The 17,500-nt window shown below is 44.6% G+C and overlaps 1 protein-coding gene across 1 annotated transcript in view; it reads right to left on the bottom strand.

The window, feature by feature from the left end:
- The window catches only part of fndc3ba (fibronectin type III domain containing 3Ba), a 164,697-nt gene that overhangs the window by 23,396 nt on the left and 123,801 nt on the right, over positions 1-17,500 (bottom strand). Inside the window, exons 22-24 of the mRNA XM_036982736.1 lie at positions 16,674-16,787; positions 14,621-14,770; positions 1,614-1,885 (exon numbers count right to left, since the gene is read on the bottom strand). Coding sequence (XP_036838631.1) covers positions 1,614-1,885; positions 14,621-14,770; positions 16,674-16,787 — 536 coding nt within the window. The remainder of the gene's footprint in view (positions 1-1,613; positions 1,886-14,620; positions 14,771-16,673; positions 16,788-17,500) is intronic.

The raw sequence follows: 17,500 nt of genomic DNA, 5'->3' as shown, positions 1-17,500 counted from the left end.
CCTCTCTCTCGTTGCACTCCACAAGGAGACTGCCTGTTACACAAATGCAGTAAGCCAAGGTAAGTTGCTAGCTAGCATTAAACTAATCTTGTAAAAAACAATCAATCATAATCACTAGTTAACTACACATGGTTAGCCTCCCGGGTGGCGCAGAGACTCTGGGTTCACGCCCAGGCTCTGTCGTAACCGGCTGCGACCAGGAGGTCCGTGGGGCGACGCACAATTGGCTTAGTGTCGTGAGGGTTTGGCCGGTATGGATATCCTTGTCTCATCGAGCACCAGCGACTCCTGTGGCGGGCCGGGCGCAGTGCACGCTAACCAAGGTTGCCAGGTGCACGGTGTTTCCTCCGACACATTGGTACGGCTGGCTTCCGGGTTGGATGCGCGCTTTGTTAAGACTTTCAACCTTGTCTCTCCCGAGCCCGTACGGGAGTTGTAGCGATGAGACAAGATAGTAACTACTAAAAATTGGACACCACGAAATTGGAGAGAAAAAGGGGGTAAAAAAACAACAACAAAAAATGGTTGATGATGGTTGATGATATTACTGTTTATAATATAATCTGACTGACAAGTATCTGTTGGCACTTTCGTGCGTTTTTCCAGCAGCTCTTTGTTGTGCGTCAAGCATTGCGCTGTTTATGACTTCAAACCTATCAACTCCCGAGATGAGGCTGGTGTTAGCGCGCGCTAATAGCGTTTCAAACTTCACTTGGTGTGGTTGTTTCCCTTGCTCTGCATGGGTAACACTGCTTCGATGGTGGCTGTTGTCGTTGTGTTGCTGGTTCGAGCCCAGGGAGGAGAGAGGAGAGGCACGGAAGCTATACTGTTACACTGGCAATACTAAAGTGCCTATAAGAACATCCAATAGTCAAAGGTTAATCAAATACAAATGGTATAGAGGGAAATAGTCCTATAATTCCTATAATAACTACAACCTAAAACTTCTTACCTGGGAATATTGAAGACTCATGTTAAAAGGAACCACCAGCTTTCATATGTTCTCATGTTCTGAGCAAGGAACTGAAACGTTAGCTTTCTTACATGGCACATATTGCGGCTTTTTTGGTCCTCCAATAATCGGTATCGGCGTTGAAAAATCATAATCGGTCGACCTCTAGTCTTGATATGAATCAGTATCCAGGGGAAATGGACTGTAACCAATCAGATGGAGTGATTGATGGATACACATGCAAATGCACTCAAATACATAAGAGGGACAGTATTACCCAGTCAGTAGTGTTATTCTAACTCAACTAGGTAAGAAAAACAGTGACATGGTGACAATAACAGCCACACACGCACACGCACACACACACACACACACACACACACACAAGCATGCATATACAGATCTACAAACATTTGCTAACATGAATAGCCGCACACACCCTTGACACACACTTTACTCATTGTCTCACAGAATCACAAACGCTTAGTGAGAACAATAACCAATCACACAACTCCCTTACTTAATTCCTAGAAACACACGGCATGATTACTGCTATTAGTGCTGCTAAGTGGACCAACATCATCTCAGACGCAATCTCAATTACAACCCTGAACATTCTGCTGGGACTGGAAATAGTGTGTGTGTGTGTGTGTGTGTGTACCTGTACTGGCTGTCTGGCTGAAGGTCAGTGATCAGGTGACTGGTTCCTGTTTCCACGGTAATGAGTTGATCGTCCAGACTGATGATGTAAGACGTTATATCCGCCCCATTACAGTTAGGCTCCTCCCACTTCAGGAAGAGGCAGGTGGAGGGGGACTGATCTGATTGGAGCTGGTCAAGCAGGAAGAAAGAAGAGACTGCGTCGGGATTAGTCGCTGGAGTCTGGAAGGTCATCTGTTCACTGTAAGGCCCCGCCCCCGCTTGGTTCACCGCCTGGCGAGGTGGAGAGAGAGAAAGAGAGAGTGAGTGAGAGAGATAGAGAGACAGAGACAGAGTGAGAGAGACAGAGCAAGTGAGAAACAGAGAGAGTGAGAGACAGAGAGAGTGAGAGACAGAGAGAGTGATTTGAGTTATTGGGTCTGGGAGCCCACAACACAAACACTCATCTAAAACCATGGTTACACATCAATTAAAAGCACAACACCAAATCCTCCTCCACAGTAACTAAACATAACAGCCCTTGAATACCCCATATACTCATAAACAGTTCAATATTATTAACCAGTTTGTAATAGGTAAACTCAACCCTCAGTCTCACTGCCAAAATTCCCTCCAGCATTCCCACCACATCCACAGACCCCTGTCCCCGAATACTGTTCTTTCAGGTCTTCCATATTGCTAATTTAGCTGCCCCTGACTCAAAATTAAGCAAAATAACTACACCCCTTCGACTAAACCTGTACTTTAGCCCAAATATAAACAGTTGGGAAGAGAAAACCTCTCCCAGAGCTGAGAACCAAGAAGTGATCAGGTCAATCATCCTGACCAACCTGGGACACTGTAAAAACAGATGTGCCAGAGTTTCAGACTCAGCAGAGAATGGCCACCCCTCCCCAACACTAGGATCCAGGTGTACCAGATGCATGTTGGTGGCTATATCCAAATGTATTATCTTCCATTGCAGGTCAGCTGTCTTCTTATCAATAGGCAGTTTGTATAATGATCGCCAACATCCTTTTGGGAAGGCACCTGGACCAAGCTGTTGTCGATGTGTTCCTGGTTCGAGCCCAGGTAGGGTTGAGGAGAGGGACGGAAGCTATTCTGTTAAACTGGCAATACTAAAGTGCCTATAAGAACATCCAATAGTCAAAGGTTAATCAAATACAAATGGTATAGAGGGAAATAGTCCTATAATTCCTATAATAACTACAACCTAAAACGTCTTACCTGGGAATATTGAAGACTCATGTTAAAAGGAACCACCAGCTTTCATATGTTCTCATGTTCTGAGCAAGGAACTGAAACGTTAGCTTTCTTACATAGCACATAATGCACTTTTACTTTCTTCTCCAACACTTTGTTTTTGCATTATTTAAACCAAATTGAACATGTTTCATTATTTATTTGAGGCTAAATGAATTTTATTGATATATTATATTAAGGTAAAATAAATGTTCATTCAGTATTGTTGTAATTGTCATTATTACAAAAAAATAAAAATCGTCCGATTAATCGGTATCAGCTTTTTTTGGTCCTCCAATAATCAGTATAGGTATCGGCGATGAAAAATCACAATCAGTCGACCTCTACTTCTAATACCCAATCCCTCTTATTCCTGTCCCTTCCCCCATTAATATTGAGAGGACCTTAGTATCTCCATATAGAAAAGAGAAAGTAAAAGCAGAAGAAACCACAGAGAAACCAGACAAGGAAAAAAAACACCCTATGAAGCATGATCATCATCATTGTTTTAATTTTCTCTGAACCTGACCACATTTCCCACTACCTTTTTCTGCAGTGACAGCAGTAGCACATTTCCTCAAGCGAAAACGCTTCTTCTCACTCAACTGGTCTAACCCCACCATCTTCTGTAACATCACAGCTGACCTCACAAATTTATCAACATCCCAAAAATCTTCCAATTTGACAGATTTCCCAAAAGTCTGATCCAGGAAACCACTGACCTCCTCTAGACTGTAAATTGAGTCTTCATCAGCTGCTATCGTATCAGGAGAGATATCCATATCCTTCTCCTGATCCTCCTCAACTGAGGCCACAGACCACTGACTCCCTTCTACCACATCCCTCTCAACACTCCCCACTTCACCCCATCACTCGTACCAGGCATCTCCTCCACTACCTGGGAGACAAGCCCCACCTGAACCCCCTCCTGTACCCCATTACTCGTAGTGGGTATCTCCTCCACTACCTGGGAGACTAGCTCCACATGAACCCCCTCCTGTACCCCAGCACTCGTACTGGGCAACTCCTCACCAGTCTGAGGAAATGGCTCTTCAGGTCTGTCCTTACCTTCTACAACAATATTTTGCTGCTGCATAGCATTCTCCTCTGGTACAAGTTTCAACTCCGTGCCTTCAACACGGACAACTTGTTCCTCAGCAACAGGTGCTTTTGGCTGCTCAACCACTGTCGGCCCACCTCTCCCTACATCAGTGGGCCCAGGCGTTACGAGGCCCACCTCTCTCTACATCAGTGGGCCCAGGCGTTATGAGGACCACCTCTCTCTACATCAGTGGGCCCAGGCGTTACGAGGCCCACCTCTCCCTACATCAGTGGGCCCAGGCGTTACGAGGCCCACCTCTCTCTACATCAGTGGGCCCAGGCGTTACGAGGCCCACCTCTCCCTACATCAGTGGGCCCAGGCGTTACGAGGCCCACCTCTCTCTACATCAGTGGACCCAGGCGTTACGAGGACCACCTCTCCCTACATCAGTGGGCCCAGGCGTTACGAGGCCCACCTCTCTCTACATCAGTGGGCCCAGGCGTTATGAGGACCACCTCTCTCTACATCAGTGGGCCCAGGCGTTACGAGGACCACCTCTCTCTACATCAGTGGGCCCAGGCGTTATGAGGACCACCTCTCTCTACATCAGTGGGCCCAGGCGTTATGAGGACCACCTCTCCCTACATCAGTGGGCCCAGGCGTTATGAGGACCACCTCTCTCTACATCAGTGGGCCCAGGCGTTACGAGGACCACCTCTCTCTACATCAGTGGGCCCAGGCGTTACGAGAACCACCTCTCTCTACATCAGTGGGCCCAGGCATTACGAGAACCACCTCTCTCTACATCAGTGGGCCCAGGTGTTACGAGGCCCACCTCTCCCTACATCAGTGGGCCCAGGCGTTACGAGGACCACCTCTCTCTACATCAGTGGGCCCAGGCGTTACGAGGACCACCTCTCTCTACATCAGTGGGCCCAGGCGTTACGAGGACCACCTCTCTCTACATCAGTGGGCCCAGGCGTTACGAGGACCACCTCTCTCTACATCAGTGGGCCCAGGCGTTACGAGGCCCACCTCTCCCTACATCAGTGGGCCCAGGCGTTACGAGGACCACCTCTCTCTACATCAGTGGGCCCAGGCGTTACGAGGACCACCTCTCTCTACATCAGTGGGCCCAGGCGTTACGAGGACCACCTCTCCCTCCGGTGAGTCCAAAAACATAAACACCTGTCGCCGAAACAACATAATCTGTTTCAATGCCAGGTGTTTGAAATGACATTACCTGTTTCAATGCCGGGTGTTTGAAATGACATTACCTGTTTCAATGCCGGGTGTTTGAAATGACATTACCTGTTTCAATGCCGGGTGTTTGAAATGACATAACTTGTTTCAACGCCGGGTGTTTGCAACCCAACGGGACAACCTTACAACCTTAATTTGCAAACTTCCCATACCGCAATAACTCGCGCTCCAATAGCTCATTGGGAATAAACAGCGGTACATTTGAAAAAGCAGCGTAACTTGAATAAACATTCCTTTAAGAAGTACACCATGCTCAACCATCCAATCAACCAGACACTCTTCTTTAAGAAGTACACCATGCTCAACCATCCGATCAACTAGACACTCTCCTTTAAGAAGTACACCATGCTCAACCATACAATCAACCAGACACTCTTCTTTAAGAAGTACACCATGCTCAACCATCCGATCAACTAGACACTCTCCTTTAAGAAGTACACCATGCTCAACCATACGATCAACCAGACACTCTTCTTTAAGAAGTACACCATGCTCAACCATCCGATCAACTAGACACTCTCCTTTAAGAAGTACACCATGCTCAACCATACGATCAACCAGACACTCTTCTTTAAGAAGTACACCATGCTCAACCATCCGATCAACAAGACTCTCTCCTTTAAGAAGTACACCATGCTCAACCATCCGATCAACTAGACACTCTCCTTTAAGAAGTACACCATGCTCAACCATACGATCAACCAGACACTCTTCTTTAAGAAGTACACCATGCTCAACCATCCGATCAACAAGACAATCTTCTTTAAGAAGTACACCATGCTCAACCATCCGATCAACCAGACACTCTTCTTTAAGAAGTACACCATGCTCAACCATACGATCAACAAGACACTCTTCTTTAAGAAGTACACCATGCTCAACCATACGATCAACAAGACACTCTTCTTTAAGAAGTACACCATGCTCAACCATACGATCTACAATACACTCTTCTTTAAGAAGTACACCATGCTCAACCATACGATCAACAAGACACTCTTCTTTAAGAAGTACACCATGCTCAACCATACGATCAACAAGACACTCTTCTTTAAGAAGTACACCATGCTCAACCATACGATCTACAATACACTCTTCTTTAAGAAGTACACCATGCTCAACCATACGATCAACAAGACACTCTTCTTTAAGAAGTACACCATGCTCAACCATACGATCAACAAGACACTCTTCTATAAGAAGTACACCATGCTCAACCATACGATCAACAAGACACTCTTCTTTAAGAAGTACACCATGCTCAACCATACGATCAACAAGACACTCTTCTTTAAGAAGTACACCATGCTCAACCATACGATCAACAAGACTCTCTCCTTTAAGAACTACACCATGCTCAACCATACGATCAACAAGACACTCTTCTTTAAGAAGTACACCATGCTCAACCATACGATCAACAAGACACTCTTCTTTAAGAAGTACACCATGCTCAACCATCCGATCAACTAGACACTCTCCTTTAAGAAGTACACCATGCTCAATCATCCGATCAACAAGACACTCTTCTATAAGAAGTACGCCATGCTCAACCATACGATCAACAAGACACTCTTCTTTAAGAAGTACACCATGCTCAATCATCCGATCAACAAGACACTCTTCTATAAGAAGTACACCATGCTCAACCATATGATCTACAAGACACTCTTCTTTAAGAAGTACACCATGCTCAACCATATGATCTACAAGACACTCTTCTATAAGAAGTACACCATGCTCAACCATATGATCTACAAGACACTCTTCTATAAGAAGTACACCATGCTCAACCATATGATCTACAAGACTCTCTTCTTTAAGAAGTACACCATGCTCAACCATATGATCTACAAGACACTCTTCTTTAAGAAGTACACCATGCTCAACCATATGATCTACAAGACACTCTTCTATAAGAAGTACACCATGCTCAACCATATGATCTACAAGACTCTCTTCTTTAAGAAGTACACCATGCTCAACCATATGATCTACAAGACACTCTTCTATAAGAAGTATACCATGCTCAACCATATGATCTACAAGACACTCTTCTATAAGAAGTACACCATGCTCAACCATATGATCTACAAGACACTCTTCTGTAAGAAGTACACCATGCTCAACCATATGATCTACAAGACACTCTTCTATAAGAAGTACACCATGCTCAACCATCTGATAAACAAGACACTCTTCTTTAAGAAGTACACCATGCTCAACCATCCGATCAACAAGACACTCTTCTATAAGAAGTACACCATGCTCAACCATACGATCAACCAGACACTCTTCTTTAAGAAGTACACCATGCTCAACCATCTGATCAACAAGACTCTCTTCTTTAAGAAGTACACCATGCTCAACCATCCGGTCAACCAGACACTCTTCTTTAAGAAGTACACCATGCTCAACCATCCGATCAACTAGACACTCTTCTATAAGAAGTACACCATGCTCAACCATCCGGTCAACCAGACACTCTTCTTTAAGAAGTACACCATGCTCAACCATCCGATCAACCAGACACTCTTCTTTAAGAAGTACACCATGCTCAACCATCCGGTCAACCAGACACTCTTCTTTAAGAAGTACACCATGCTCAACCATCCGGTCAACCAGACACTCTTCTTTAAGAAGTACACCATGCTCAACCATACGATCAACCAGACACTCTTCTTTAAGAAGTACACCATGCTCAACCATCCAATCAACCAGACACTCTTCTTTAAGAAGTACACCATGCTCAACCATCCGATCAACCAGACACTCTTCTTTAAGAAGTACACCATGCTCAACCATACGATCAACCAGACACTCTTCTTTAAGAAGTACACCATGCTCAACCATCCGGTCAACCAGACACTCTTCTTTAAGAAGTACACCATGCTCAACCATCCGATCAACCATACACTCTTCTTTAAGAAGTACACCATGCTCAACCATACGATCAACTAGACACGCTTCTTTAAGAAGTACACCATGCTCAACCATACGATCAACTAGACACGCTTCTTTAAGAAGTACACCATGCTCAACCATCTGATCAACAAGACGCTCTTCTATAAGAACTACACCATGCTCAACCATACGATCAACCAGACACTCTTCTTTAAGAAGTACACCATGCTCAACCATCCGATCAACCAGACACTCTTCTTTAAGAAGTACACCATGCTCAACCATCCGATCAACCAGACACTCTTCTTTAAGAAGTACACCATGCTCAACCATCCGATCAACAAGACACTCTTCTTTAAGAAGTACACCATGCTCAACCATACGATCAACCAGACTCTCTTCTTTAAGAAGTACACCATGCTCAACCATCCGATCAACAAGACAATCTTCTTTAAGAAGTACACCATGCTCAACCATCCGATCAACCAGACACTCTTCTTTAAGAAGTACACCATGCTCAACCATCCGATCAACCAGACACTCTTCTTTAAGAAGTACACCATGCTCAACCATCCGATCAACCAGACACTCTTCTATAAGAAGTACACCATGCTCAACCATCCCATCTACCAGACACTCTTCTTTAAGAAATACACCACAGCTTTATTCATCCGTGACACATAAGCAACATTCTCATATCCCACCTTCTCTCCTACGGCGACCAGAAACTCCTCCACCGTGACAGTAGCTTCAGTAACACACCTAAAGCCGTGCCGAAGTGACAGGGATGGCGTCCCCATGTGAGTCACCATCCCCGCCAAAACCAGGGTAATTTCGACACAAAAAAAATATATACTTAATTCTACCACAACAACTAAATAAAACTAATGATAACCTTAATCGTGCACAGGAAGAAAAAAAAGATAGCACCAAGAAAAGGAAACGTAAAAGAAAAACCAAGATATCTAACTCTACACAACACTCACACTCACTCACACAATTCCCAGCATGCACCAAACACACTCAGCATGCAGAGAGAGAGACAGAGAGAGAGAAATCTGTAGTGTTTGCTTTTTACAGTGCCTTGCGAAAGTATTCGGCCCCCTTGAACTTTGCGACCTTTTGCCACATTTCAGGCTTCAAACATAAAGATATAAAACTGTATTTTTTTGTGAAGAATCAACAACAAGTGGGACACAATCATGAAGTGGAACGACATTTATTGGATATTTCAAACTTTTTTAACAAATCAAAAACTGAAAAATATGGGCGTCCAAAATTATTCAGCCCCCTTAAGTTAATACTTTGTAGCGCCACCTTTTGCTGCGATTACAGCTGTAAGTCGCTTGGGGTATGTCTCTATCAGTTTTGCACATCGAGAGACTGACATTTTTTCCCATTCCTCCTTGCAAAACAGCTCGAGCTCAGTGAGGTTGGATGGAGAGCATTTGTGAACAGCAGTTTTCAGTTCTTTCCACAGATTCTCGATTGGATTCAGGTCTGGACTTTGACTTGGCCATTCTAACACCTGGATATGTTTATTTTTGAACCATTCCATTGTAGATTTTGCTTTATGCTTTGGATCATTGTCTTGTTGGAAGACAAATCTCCGTCCCAATCAGTCTTATATTGCACAAATTTGGCCTTTATGGAAGAGTGGCAAGAAGAAAGCCATTTCTTAAAGATATCCATAAAAAGTGTTGTTTAAAGTTTGCCACAAGCCACCTGGGAGACACACCAAACATGTGGAAGAAGGTGCTCTGGTCAGATGAAACCAAAATTGAACTTTTTGGCAACAATGCAAAACGTTATGTTTGGCGTAAAAGCAACACAGCTGAACACACCATCCCCACTGTCAAACATGGTGGTGGCAGCATCATGGTTTGGGCCTGCTTTTCTTCAGCAGGGACAGGGAAGATGGTTAAAATTGATGGGAAGATGGATGGAGCCAAATACAGGACCATTCTGGAAGAAAACCTGATGGAGTCTGCAAAAGACCTGAGACTGGGACGGAGATTTGTCTTCCAACAAGACAATGATCCAAAACATAAAGCAAAATCTACAATGGAATGGTTCAAAAATAAACATATCCAGGTGTTAGAATGGCCAAGTCAAAGTCCAGACCTGAATCCAATCGAGAATCTGTGGAAAGAACTGAAAACTGCTGTTCACAAATGCTGATAGAGACATACCCAAAGCGACTTACAGCTGTAATCACAGCAAAAGGTGGCGCTACAAAGTATTAACTTAAGGGGGCTGAATAATTTTGCACGCCCAAGTTTTCAGTTTTTGATTTGTTAAAAAAGTTTGAAATATCCAATAAATGTCGTTCCACTTCATGATTGTGTCCCACTTGTTGTTGATTCTTCACAAAAAAATACAGTTTTATATCTTTATGTTTGAAGCCTGAAATGTGGCAAAAGGTCGCGAAGTTCAAGGGGGCCGAATACTTTCGCAAGGCACTGTAAATGGTTACCTTACTCAAAAATAAAGACATATCATTAAGTGGTCTGACAAACACACACACACTGCTAATGTTATTGTCCTATGCGACCTCTCTAGTCTCCTAATAACATCAGTGATATAAACCACATAGATGAGTCATAAAGAAATGGGCCATAAAATCAACTAGAAAATAAATCACGAGTCCTACAACAGGTGTGTGTGCAAGAGAGGGTGTGTGGTGTGTGTCTACATACGTTTGTGTGTGTGTGTGTGTATTTGTGAGAGCAGGGTGCATAAACTACAATCTATCAAGCTCAACCTTTCCTTGACCTTCATAGACAGTTTGACAGTCGGCTCTAGAGCCTAGTCACCTTATTATAAGATGTTGTTAGCGAATGTACATGTGTGTGTGTGTAGTCTACAGCAGTAGTGTGTGTGTGTGCAGTCTACAGCAATAGTGTGTGTGTAGTCTACAGCAGTAGTGTGTGTGTGTGTGCGTGTAGTCTACAGCAATAGTGTGTGTGTAGTCTACAGCAATAGTGTGTGTGTAGTCTACAGCAGTAGTGTGTGTGTAGTCTACAGCAATAGTGTGTGTGTGTAGTCTACAGCAATAGTGTGTGTGTGTAGTCTACAGCAATAGTGTGTGTGTGTGTAGTCTACGGCAGTAGTGTGTGTGTGTGTAGTCTACAGCAATAGTGTGTGTAGTCTACAGCAATAGTGTGTGTGTAGTCTACAGCAAAAGTGTGTGTGTAGTCTACAGCAATAGTGTGTGTGTGTGTAGTCTACAGCAATATTGTGTGTGTGTAGTCTACAGCAATAGTGTGTGTGTAGTCTACAGCAGTAGTGTGTGTGTAGTCTACAGCAGTAGTGTGTGTGTGTAGTCTACAGCAGTAGTGTGTGTGTGTGTGTGTGTGTAGTCTACAGCAGTAGTGTGTGTGTGTGTGTGTGTGTAATCTACAGCAGTAGTGTGTGTGTGTGTGTAGTCTACAGCAGTAGTGTGTGTGTGTAGTCTACAGCAGTAGTGTGTGTGTGCAGTCTACAGCAAAAGTGTGTGTGTGTAGTCTACAGCAATAGTGTGTGTGTGTGTATTCTACAGCAATAGTGTGTGTGTAGTCTACAGCAGTAGTGTGTGTGTAGTCTACAGCAGTAGTGTGTGTGTGTAGTCTACAGCAGTAGTGTGTGTGTGTGTGTGTGTGTAGTCTACAGCAGTAGTGTGTGTGTGTGTGTGTGTGTGTGTGTAATCTACAGCAGTAGTGTGTGTGTGTGTGTGTAGTCTACAGCAGTAGTGTGTGTGTGTAGTCTACAGCAGTAGTGTGTGTGTGCAGTCTACAGCAATAGTGTGTGTGTGTGTAGTCTACAGCAGTAGTGTGTGTGTGTGTGTGTGTGTGTGTAGTCAACAGCAGTAGTATGTGTGTGTAGTCTACAGCAGCAGTAGTGTGTGTGTAGTCTACAGCAGTAGTGTGGTGTGTGTAGTCTACAGCAGTAGTGTGTGTGTGTAGTCTACAGCAGTAGTGTGTGTGTGTAGTCTACAGCAGTAGTGTGTGTGTAGTCTACAGCAGTAGTGTGTGTGTAGTCTACAGCAGCAGTAGTGTGTGTGTAGTCTACAGCAGCAGTAGTGTGTGTGTAGTCTACAGCCTTAGTGTGTGTGTAGTCTACAGCAGTAGTGTGTGTGTAGTCTACAGCAGTAGTGTGGCGTGTGTAGTCTACAGCAGTAGTGTGTGTGTAGTCTACAGCAGCAGTAGTGTGTGTGTAGTCTACAACAGTAGTGTGTGTGTGCAGTCTACAGCAGTAGTGTGTGTGTGCAGTCTACAGCAGTAGTGTGTGTGTAGTCTACAGCAGTAGTGTGTGTGTGTGTAGTCTACAGCAGTAGTGTGTGTGTAGTCTACAGCAGTAGTGTGTGTGTAGTCTACAGCAGCAGTAGTGTGTGTGTAGTCTACAGCAGTAGTGTGTGTGTGTGTAGTCTACAGCAGTAGTGTGTGTGTGTGTAGTCTACAGCAGCAGTAGTGTGTGTGTGTAGTCTACAGCAGTAGTAGTGTGTGTGTGTAGTCTACAGCAGTAGTGTGTGTGTAGTCTACAGCAGTAGTGTGTGTGTAGTCTACAGCAGTAGTGTGTGTGTGTGTAGTCTACAGCAGTAGTGTGTGTGTGTGTGTAGTCTACAGCAGTAGTGTGTGTGTAGTCTACAGCAGCAGTAGTGTGTGTGTGTAGTCTACAGCAGTAGTGTGTGTGTAGTCTACAGCAGTAGTGTGTGTGTAGTCTACAGCAGTAGTGTGTGTGTGTAGTCTACAGCAGTAGTGTGTGTGTAGTCTACAGCAGTAGTGTGTGTGTGTAGTCTACAGCAGTAGTGTGTGTGTAGTCTACAGCAGCAGTAGCGTGTGTTTAGTCTACAGCAGTAGTGTGTGTGTGTAGTCTACAGCAGTAGTGTGTGTGTAGTCTACAGCAGCAGTAGCGTGTGTTTAGTCTACAGCAGTAGTGTGTGTGTAGTCTACAGCAGTAGTGTGTGTGTAGTCTACAGCAGCAGTAGTGTGTGTTTAGTCTACAGCAGTAGTGTGTGTGTAGTCTACAGCAGCAGTAGTGTGTGTGTGTAGTCTACAGCAGCAGTAGTGTGTGTGTGTAGTCTACAGCAGTAGTGTGGCGTGTGTAGTCTACAGCAGCAGTAGTGTGGCGTGTGTAGTCTACAGCAGTAGTGTGTGTGTGTGTAGTCTACAGCAGCAGTAGTGTGTGTGTGTAGTCTACAGCAGCAGTAGTGTGTGTGTGTGTGTGTGTGTGTGTGTGTGTGTGTGTGTGTGTGTGTGTGTGTAGTCTACAGCAGTAGTGTGTGTGTGTGTGTGTGTGTGTGTGTGTGTGTGTGTGTGTGTGTGTGTGTGTGTGTGTGTGTGTGTGTGTGTAGTCTACAGCAGTAGTGTGTGTGTGTGTGTGTGTGTGTGTGTGTGTAGTCTACAGCAGTAGTGTGTGTGTGTGTGTGTGTGTGTGTGTGTGTAGTCTACAGCAGCAGTAGTGTGTGTGTGTAGTCTACAGCAGCAGTAGTGTGTGTGTGTAGTCTACAGCAGCAGTAGTGTGTGTGTGTAGTCTACAGCAGCAGTAGTGTGTGTGTAGTCTACAGCAGTAGTGTGTGTGTAGTCTACAGCAGTAGTGTGTGTGTAGTCTACAGCCTTAGTGTGTGTGTGTGTAGTCTACAGCAGTAGTGTGTGTGTGTAGTCTACAGCAGTAGTGTGTGTGTGTGTAGTCTACAGCAGTAGTGTGTGTGTGTAGTCTACAGCAGTAGTGTGTGTGTGTGTAGTCTACAGCAGTAGTGTGTGTGTGTAGTCTACAGCAGTAGTGTGTGTGTGTGCAGTCTACAGCAGTAGTGTGTGTGTAGTCTACAGCAGTAGTGTGTGTGTAGTCTACAGCCTTAGTGTGTGTGTGTGTAGTCTACAGCAGTAGTGTGTGTGTGTAGTCTACAGCAGTAGTGTGTGTGTGTGTAGTCTACAGCAGTAGTGTGTGTGTGTAGTCTACAGCAGTAGTGTGTGTGTGTGTAGTCTACAGCAGTAGTGTGTGTGTGTAGTCTACAGCAGTAGTGTGTGTGTGTGTAGTCTACAGCAGTAGTGTGTGTGTGTAGTCTACAGCAGCAGTAGTGTGTGTGTGTAGTCTACAGCAGCAGTAGCGTGTGTGTGTAGTCTACAGCAGTAGTGTGTGTGTAGTCTACAGCAGTAGTGTGGCGTGTGTAGTCTACAGCAGTAGTGTGTGTGTAGTCTACAGCAGCAGTAGTGTGTGTGTGTAGTCTACAGCAGCAGTAGTGTGTGTGTGTAGTCTACAGCAGCAGTAGTGTGTGTGTGTAGTCTACAGCAGCAGTAGTGTGTGTGTAGTCTACAGCAGTAGTGTGTGTGTAGTCTACAGCAGTAGTGTGTGTGTAGTCTACAGCCTTAGTGTGTGTGTGTGTAGTCTACAGCAGTAGTGTGTGTGTGTAGTCTACAGCAGTAGTGTGTGTGTGTGTAGTCTACAGCAGTAGTGTGTGTGTGTAGTCTACAGCAATAGTGTGTGTGTGTGTGTGTACACCTGTAGTCTACAGCAGTAGTGTGTGTGTGTGTGTGTGTGTGTGTGTTGTCTACAGCAGTAGTGTGTGTGTGTGTGTGTACCTGTAGTCTACAGCAGTAGTGTGTTGCGGGGGTCAAGTCTGATACTTCACACTGGGTCTCTGGTCCACAGTAGATCAGCTCCATTGGCTCCTCCTCCCTGGACCAGTCCAGGCGATACTCTGAGATGTCAGAGCCTGATCCTTCAGGACTCTATAACACACACAACCACAACACAAAACATTTTAGAACACATTACCAGATTAGAACACAGGAGAAACAGACAGGACAGGACGGAACCAAACATCCAATCAGACACTAGACCCATGTAAGCTCTCCCAAACACCTCTCTCTCTCTGTCTGTCTCACTCTCTCTGTCTGTCTCTCTCGCTCTGTCTGTCTCTCTCGCTCTGTCTGTCTCACTCTCTCTGTCTGTCTCACTCTCTCTGTCTGTCTCACTCTCTCTGTCTGTCTCACTCTCTCTGTCTGTCTCACTCTCTCTGTCTGTCTCACTCTCTCTGTCTGTCTCTCTCGCTCTGTCTGTCTCTCTCGCTCTGTCTGTCTCACTCTCTCTGTCTGTCTCACTCTCTCTGTCTGTCTCACTCTCTCTGTCTGTCTCACTCTCTCTGTCTGTCTCACTCTCTCTGTCTGTCTCACTCTCTCTGTCGGTCTCTGTCTCTCTATTTCTCTCACTATCTCACTCTCTCTCTGTCTCTCTCTCTCTGTCTCTGTCTCTCTCTCTCTGTCTCTGTCTCTCTCTCTCTGTCTCTGTCTCTCTCTCTCTGTCTCTCTGTTTCTCTATCTGTTTCTCTCTGTCTCTCTCTGTCTCTCTCTCTCTCTGTTTCTCTTTCTCTCTCTCTGTTTCTCTCTCTGTTTCTCTCTCTGTCTCTCTCTATCTCTGTTTCTCTCTCTGTCTCTCTGTTTCTCTCTCTGTCTCTCTCTCTCTCTGTTTCTCTTTCTCTCTCTCTCTCTCTGTTTCTCTCTCTGTCTCTCTGTTTCTCTCTCTGTCTCTCTCTCTCTCTGTTTCTCTTTCTCTCTCTCTGTTTCTCTCTGTCTCTCTCTCTCTCTGTTTCTCTCTCTGTCTCTCTCTCTCTCTCGCTATCTCTCTCTCTCTGTTTCTCTCTCTGTCTCTCTCTGTCTCTCTCTGTTTCTCTCTCTGTCTCTCTCTGTCTCTCTCTGTCTCTCTCTGTCTCTCTCTGTCTCTCTCTGTCTCCCTGTTTCTCTCTCTGTCTCTCTCTGTCTCTGTCTCTCTCTCAATTCAATTCAAGGGCTTTATTGGCATGGAAAACATGTCTCTCTCTCTCTCTCTCTCTCTCTGTCTCTCTCTCTCTCTCTCTCTCTCTATGTCTCTCTCTCTCTCCCTCTCTCTACTCTGTCTCTCTCTCTCCTCGGTCTCTCTCTCTCCTCGGTCTCTCTCTCTCGGTCTCTCTGTCTCTCTCTACTCGGCCTCTCTCTCTCTCTCTCTCTGTGTCTCTCTGTCTCTCTCTCTCTACTCTCTCTCAATTAAATTCAATTCAGTTGACTTTATTGACATGGCAAGTTCATTATTACTTCCATTGTCAAAGTATACCTTTAGAAACATTTAAAAAATATATATATATTTATATATAAATAAATGGTTGGACCAACAGCAATAATAATAGTAGTAGTGGACATGGGATTACCATTAACAACAACTACAACAACAATATTAATCAGAACAACAATACATTAAAGCAATGGTAGTAGACCAGTGTCAGCATGACAGAAGACACGGTATGAAAAAACACGATGGGAAATATCGACATTACTTTGCACTTTTCACTGGCTGTCCCTCAGGTTGTGGCAGGAGGACACATATTTGGCTGCCAAAACTACACATTTTGGCTTTTCACCCAATAAATATTTTAAAAAATTCTTCATCTTTTGTAGTTTCAAATTCTTTCTATTGAATTATAATTTTGGGAAAGAAATACTCTCTTAGGTCTGAGTATATGTTACAGTGTAATAGGAAATGCAGCTCTCTCTCTCTCTCTCTCTCTCTCTTGTAATTTGGAGGCAGACTGAGGTGCATATTGTCTCTGTTCTAGATGGAAGTGTAGACAGAGTGTAAAGAAGATAGATAGATAGGCAGTACCTCCCAGCTGACTGTTAGACAGGTGGTGTTGTTCAGAGTGATGAGTGGTGCCACACACTGGCCTGGAGGACCCGCTGCTGTCGTCACCTCCACCGCCTCAGAGTACTCTCCAAACTACAGGAGTAAACAGGAAACATACAGGTCACATGACAGGAAACACACAGGTCACATGACAGGAAACATACAGGTCACATGACAGGAAACATACAGGTCACATGACAGGAAACACCGGTCACATGACAGGAAACATACAGGTCACATGACAGGAAACATACAGATCACATGACAGGAAACACACCGGTCACATGACAGGAAACATACAGGTCACATGACAGGAAACACACACACATTATAGGAAAAATAAAAACGATTCTAGTAGCTGGCTCACAAATGATAAAGTCTGTTTGATCAACCGTTGAATTAGATTTAGGCTCAGCTCAGATCGGGCGCATATGAAACTTTAATCAATCAAACATGACTTTTCGAGCATGACTATTCCTGCATTCAAATCATTTCTATGATTGCTAAATGGGGCAGAGTGCCTTGACATGTCTGTAGAATAGATAGAGGCTGCAGCAGATGGTTGATCAGAGCAGTGAACTGAAGACTGTCTGATTGGACTAAATACCAGCTGCTGGGAGAATTGGTCTCCAGTCGACTTTCTGTTTGTTCCTCTGTATGTCCTTGTTTTTGATGAGCACTTATCAGTTTGCTACTTTGATCAGACCGTGTGTGTGTGTGTGTGTGTGTGTGTGTGTGTGTGTGCGTGCGTGTGCGTAAGTGTGTTTGAGTACCTCTTGAACTTAGTCTGAATAGCACTCAGGGAT

Source organism: Oncorhynchus mykiss, chromosome 7 (assembly GCF_013265735.2).
Source record: "Oncorhynchus mykiss isolate Arlee chromosome 7, USDA_OmykA_1.1, whole genome shotgun sequence".
In the NCBI taxonomy this organism is placed as follows: Eukaryota; Metazoa; Chordata; class Actinopteri; order Salmoniformes; family Salmonidae; genus Oncorhynchus; species Oncorhynchus mykiss.
Note: the sequence above shows the minus strand (reverse complement) of the source record. Positions and strands in the feature narration are given on the sequence as shown.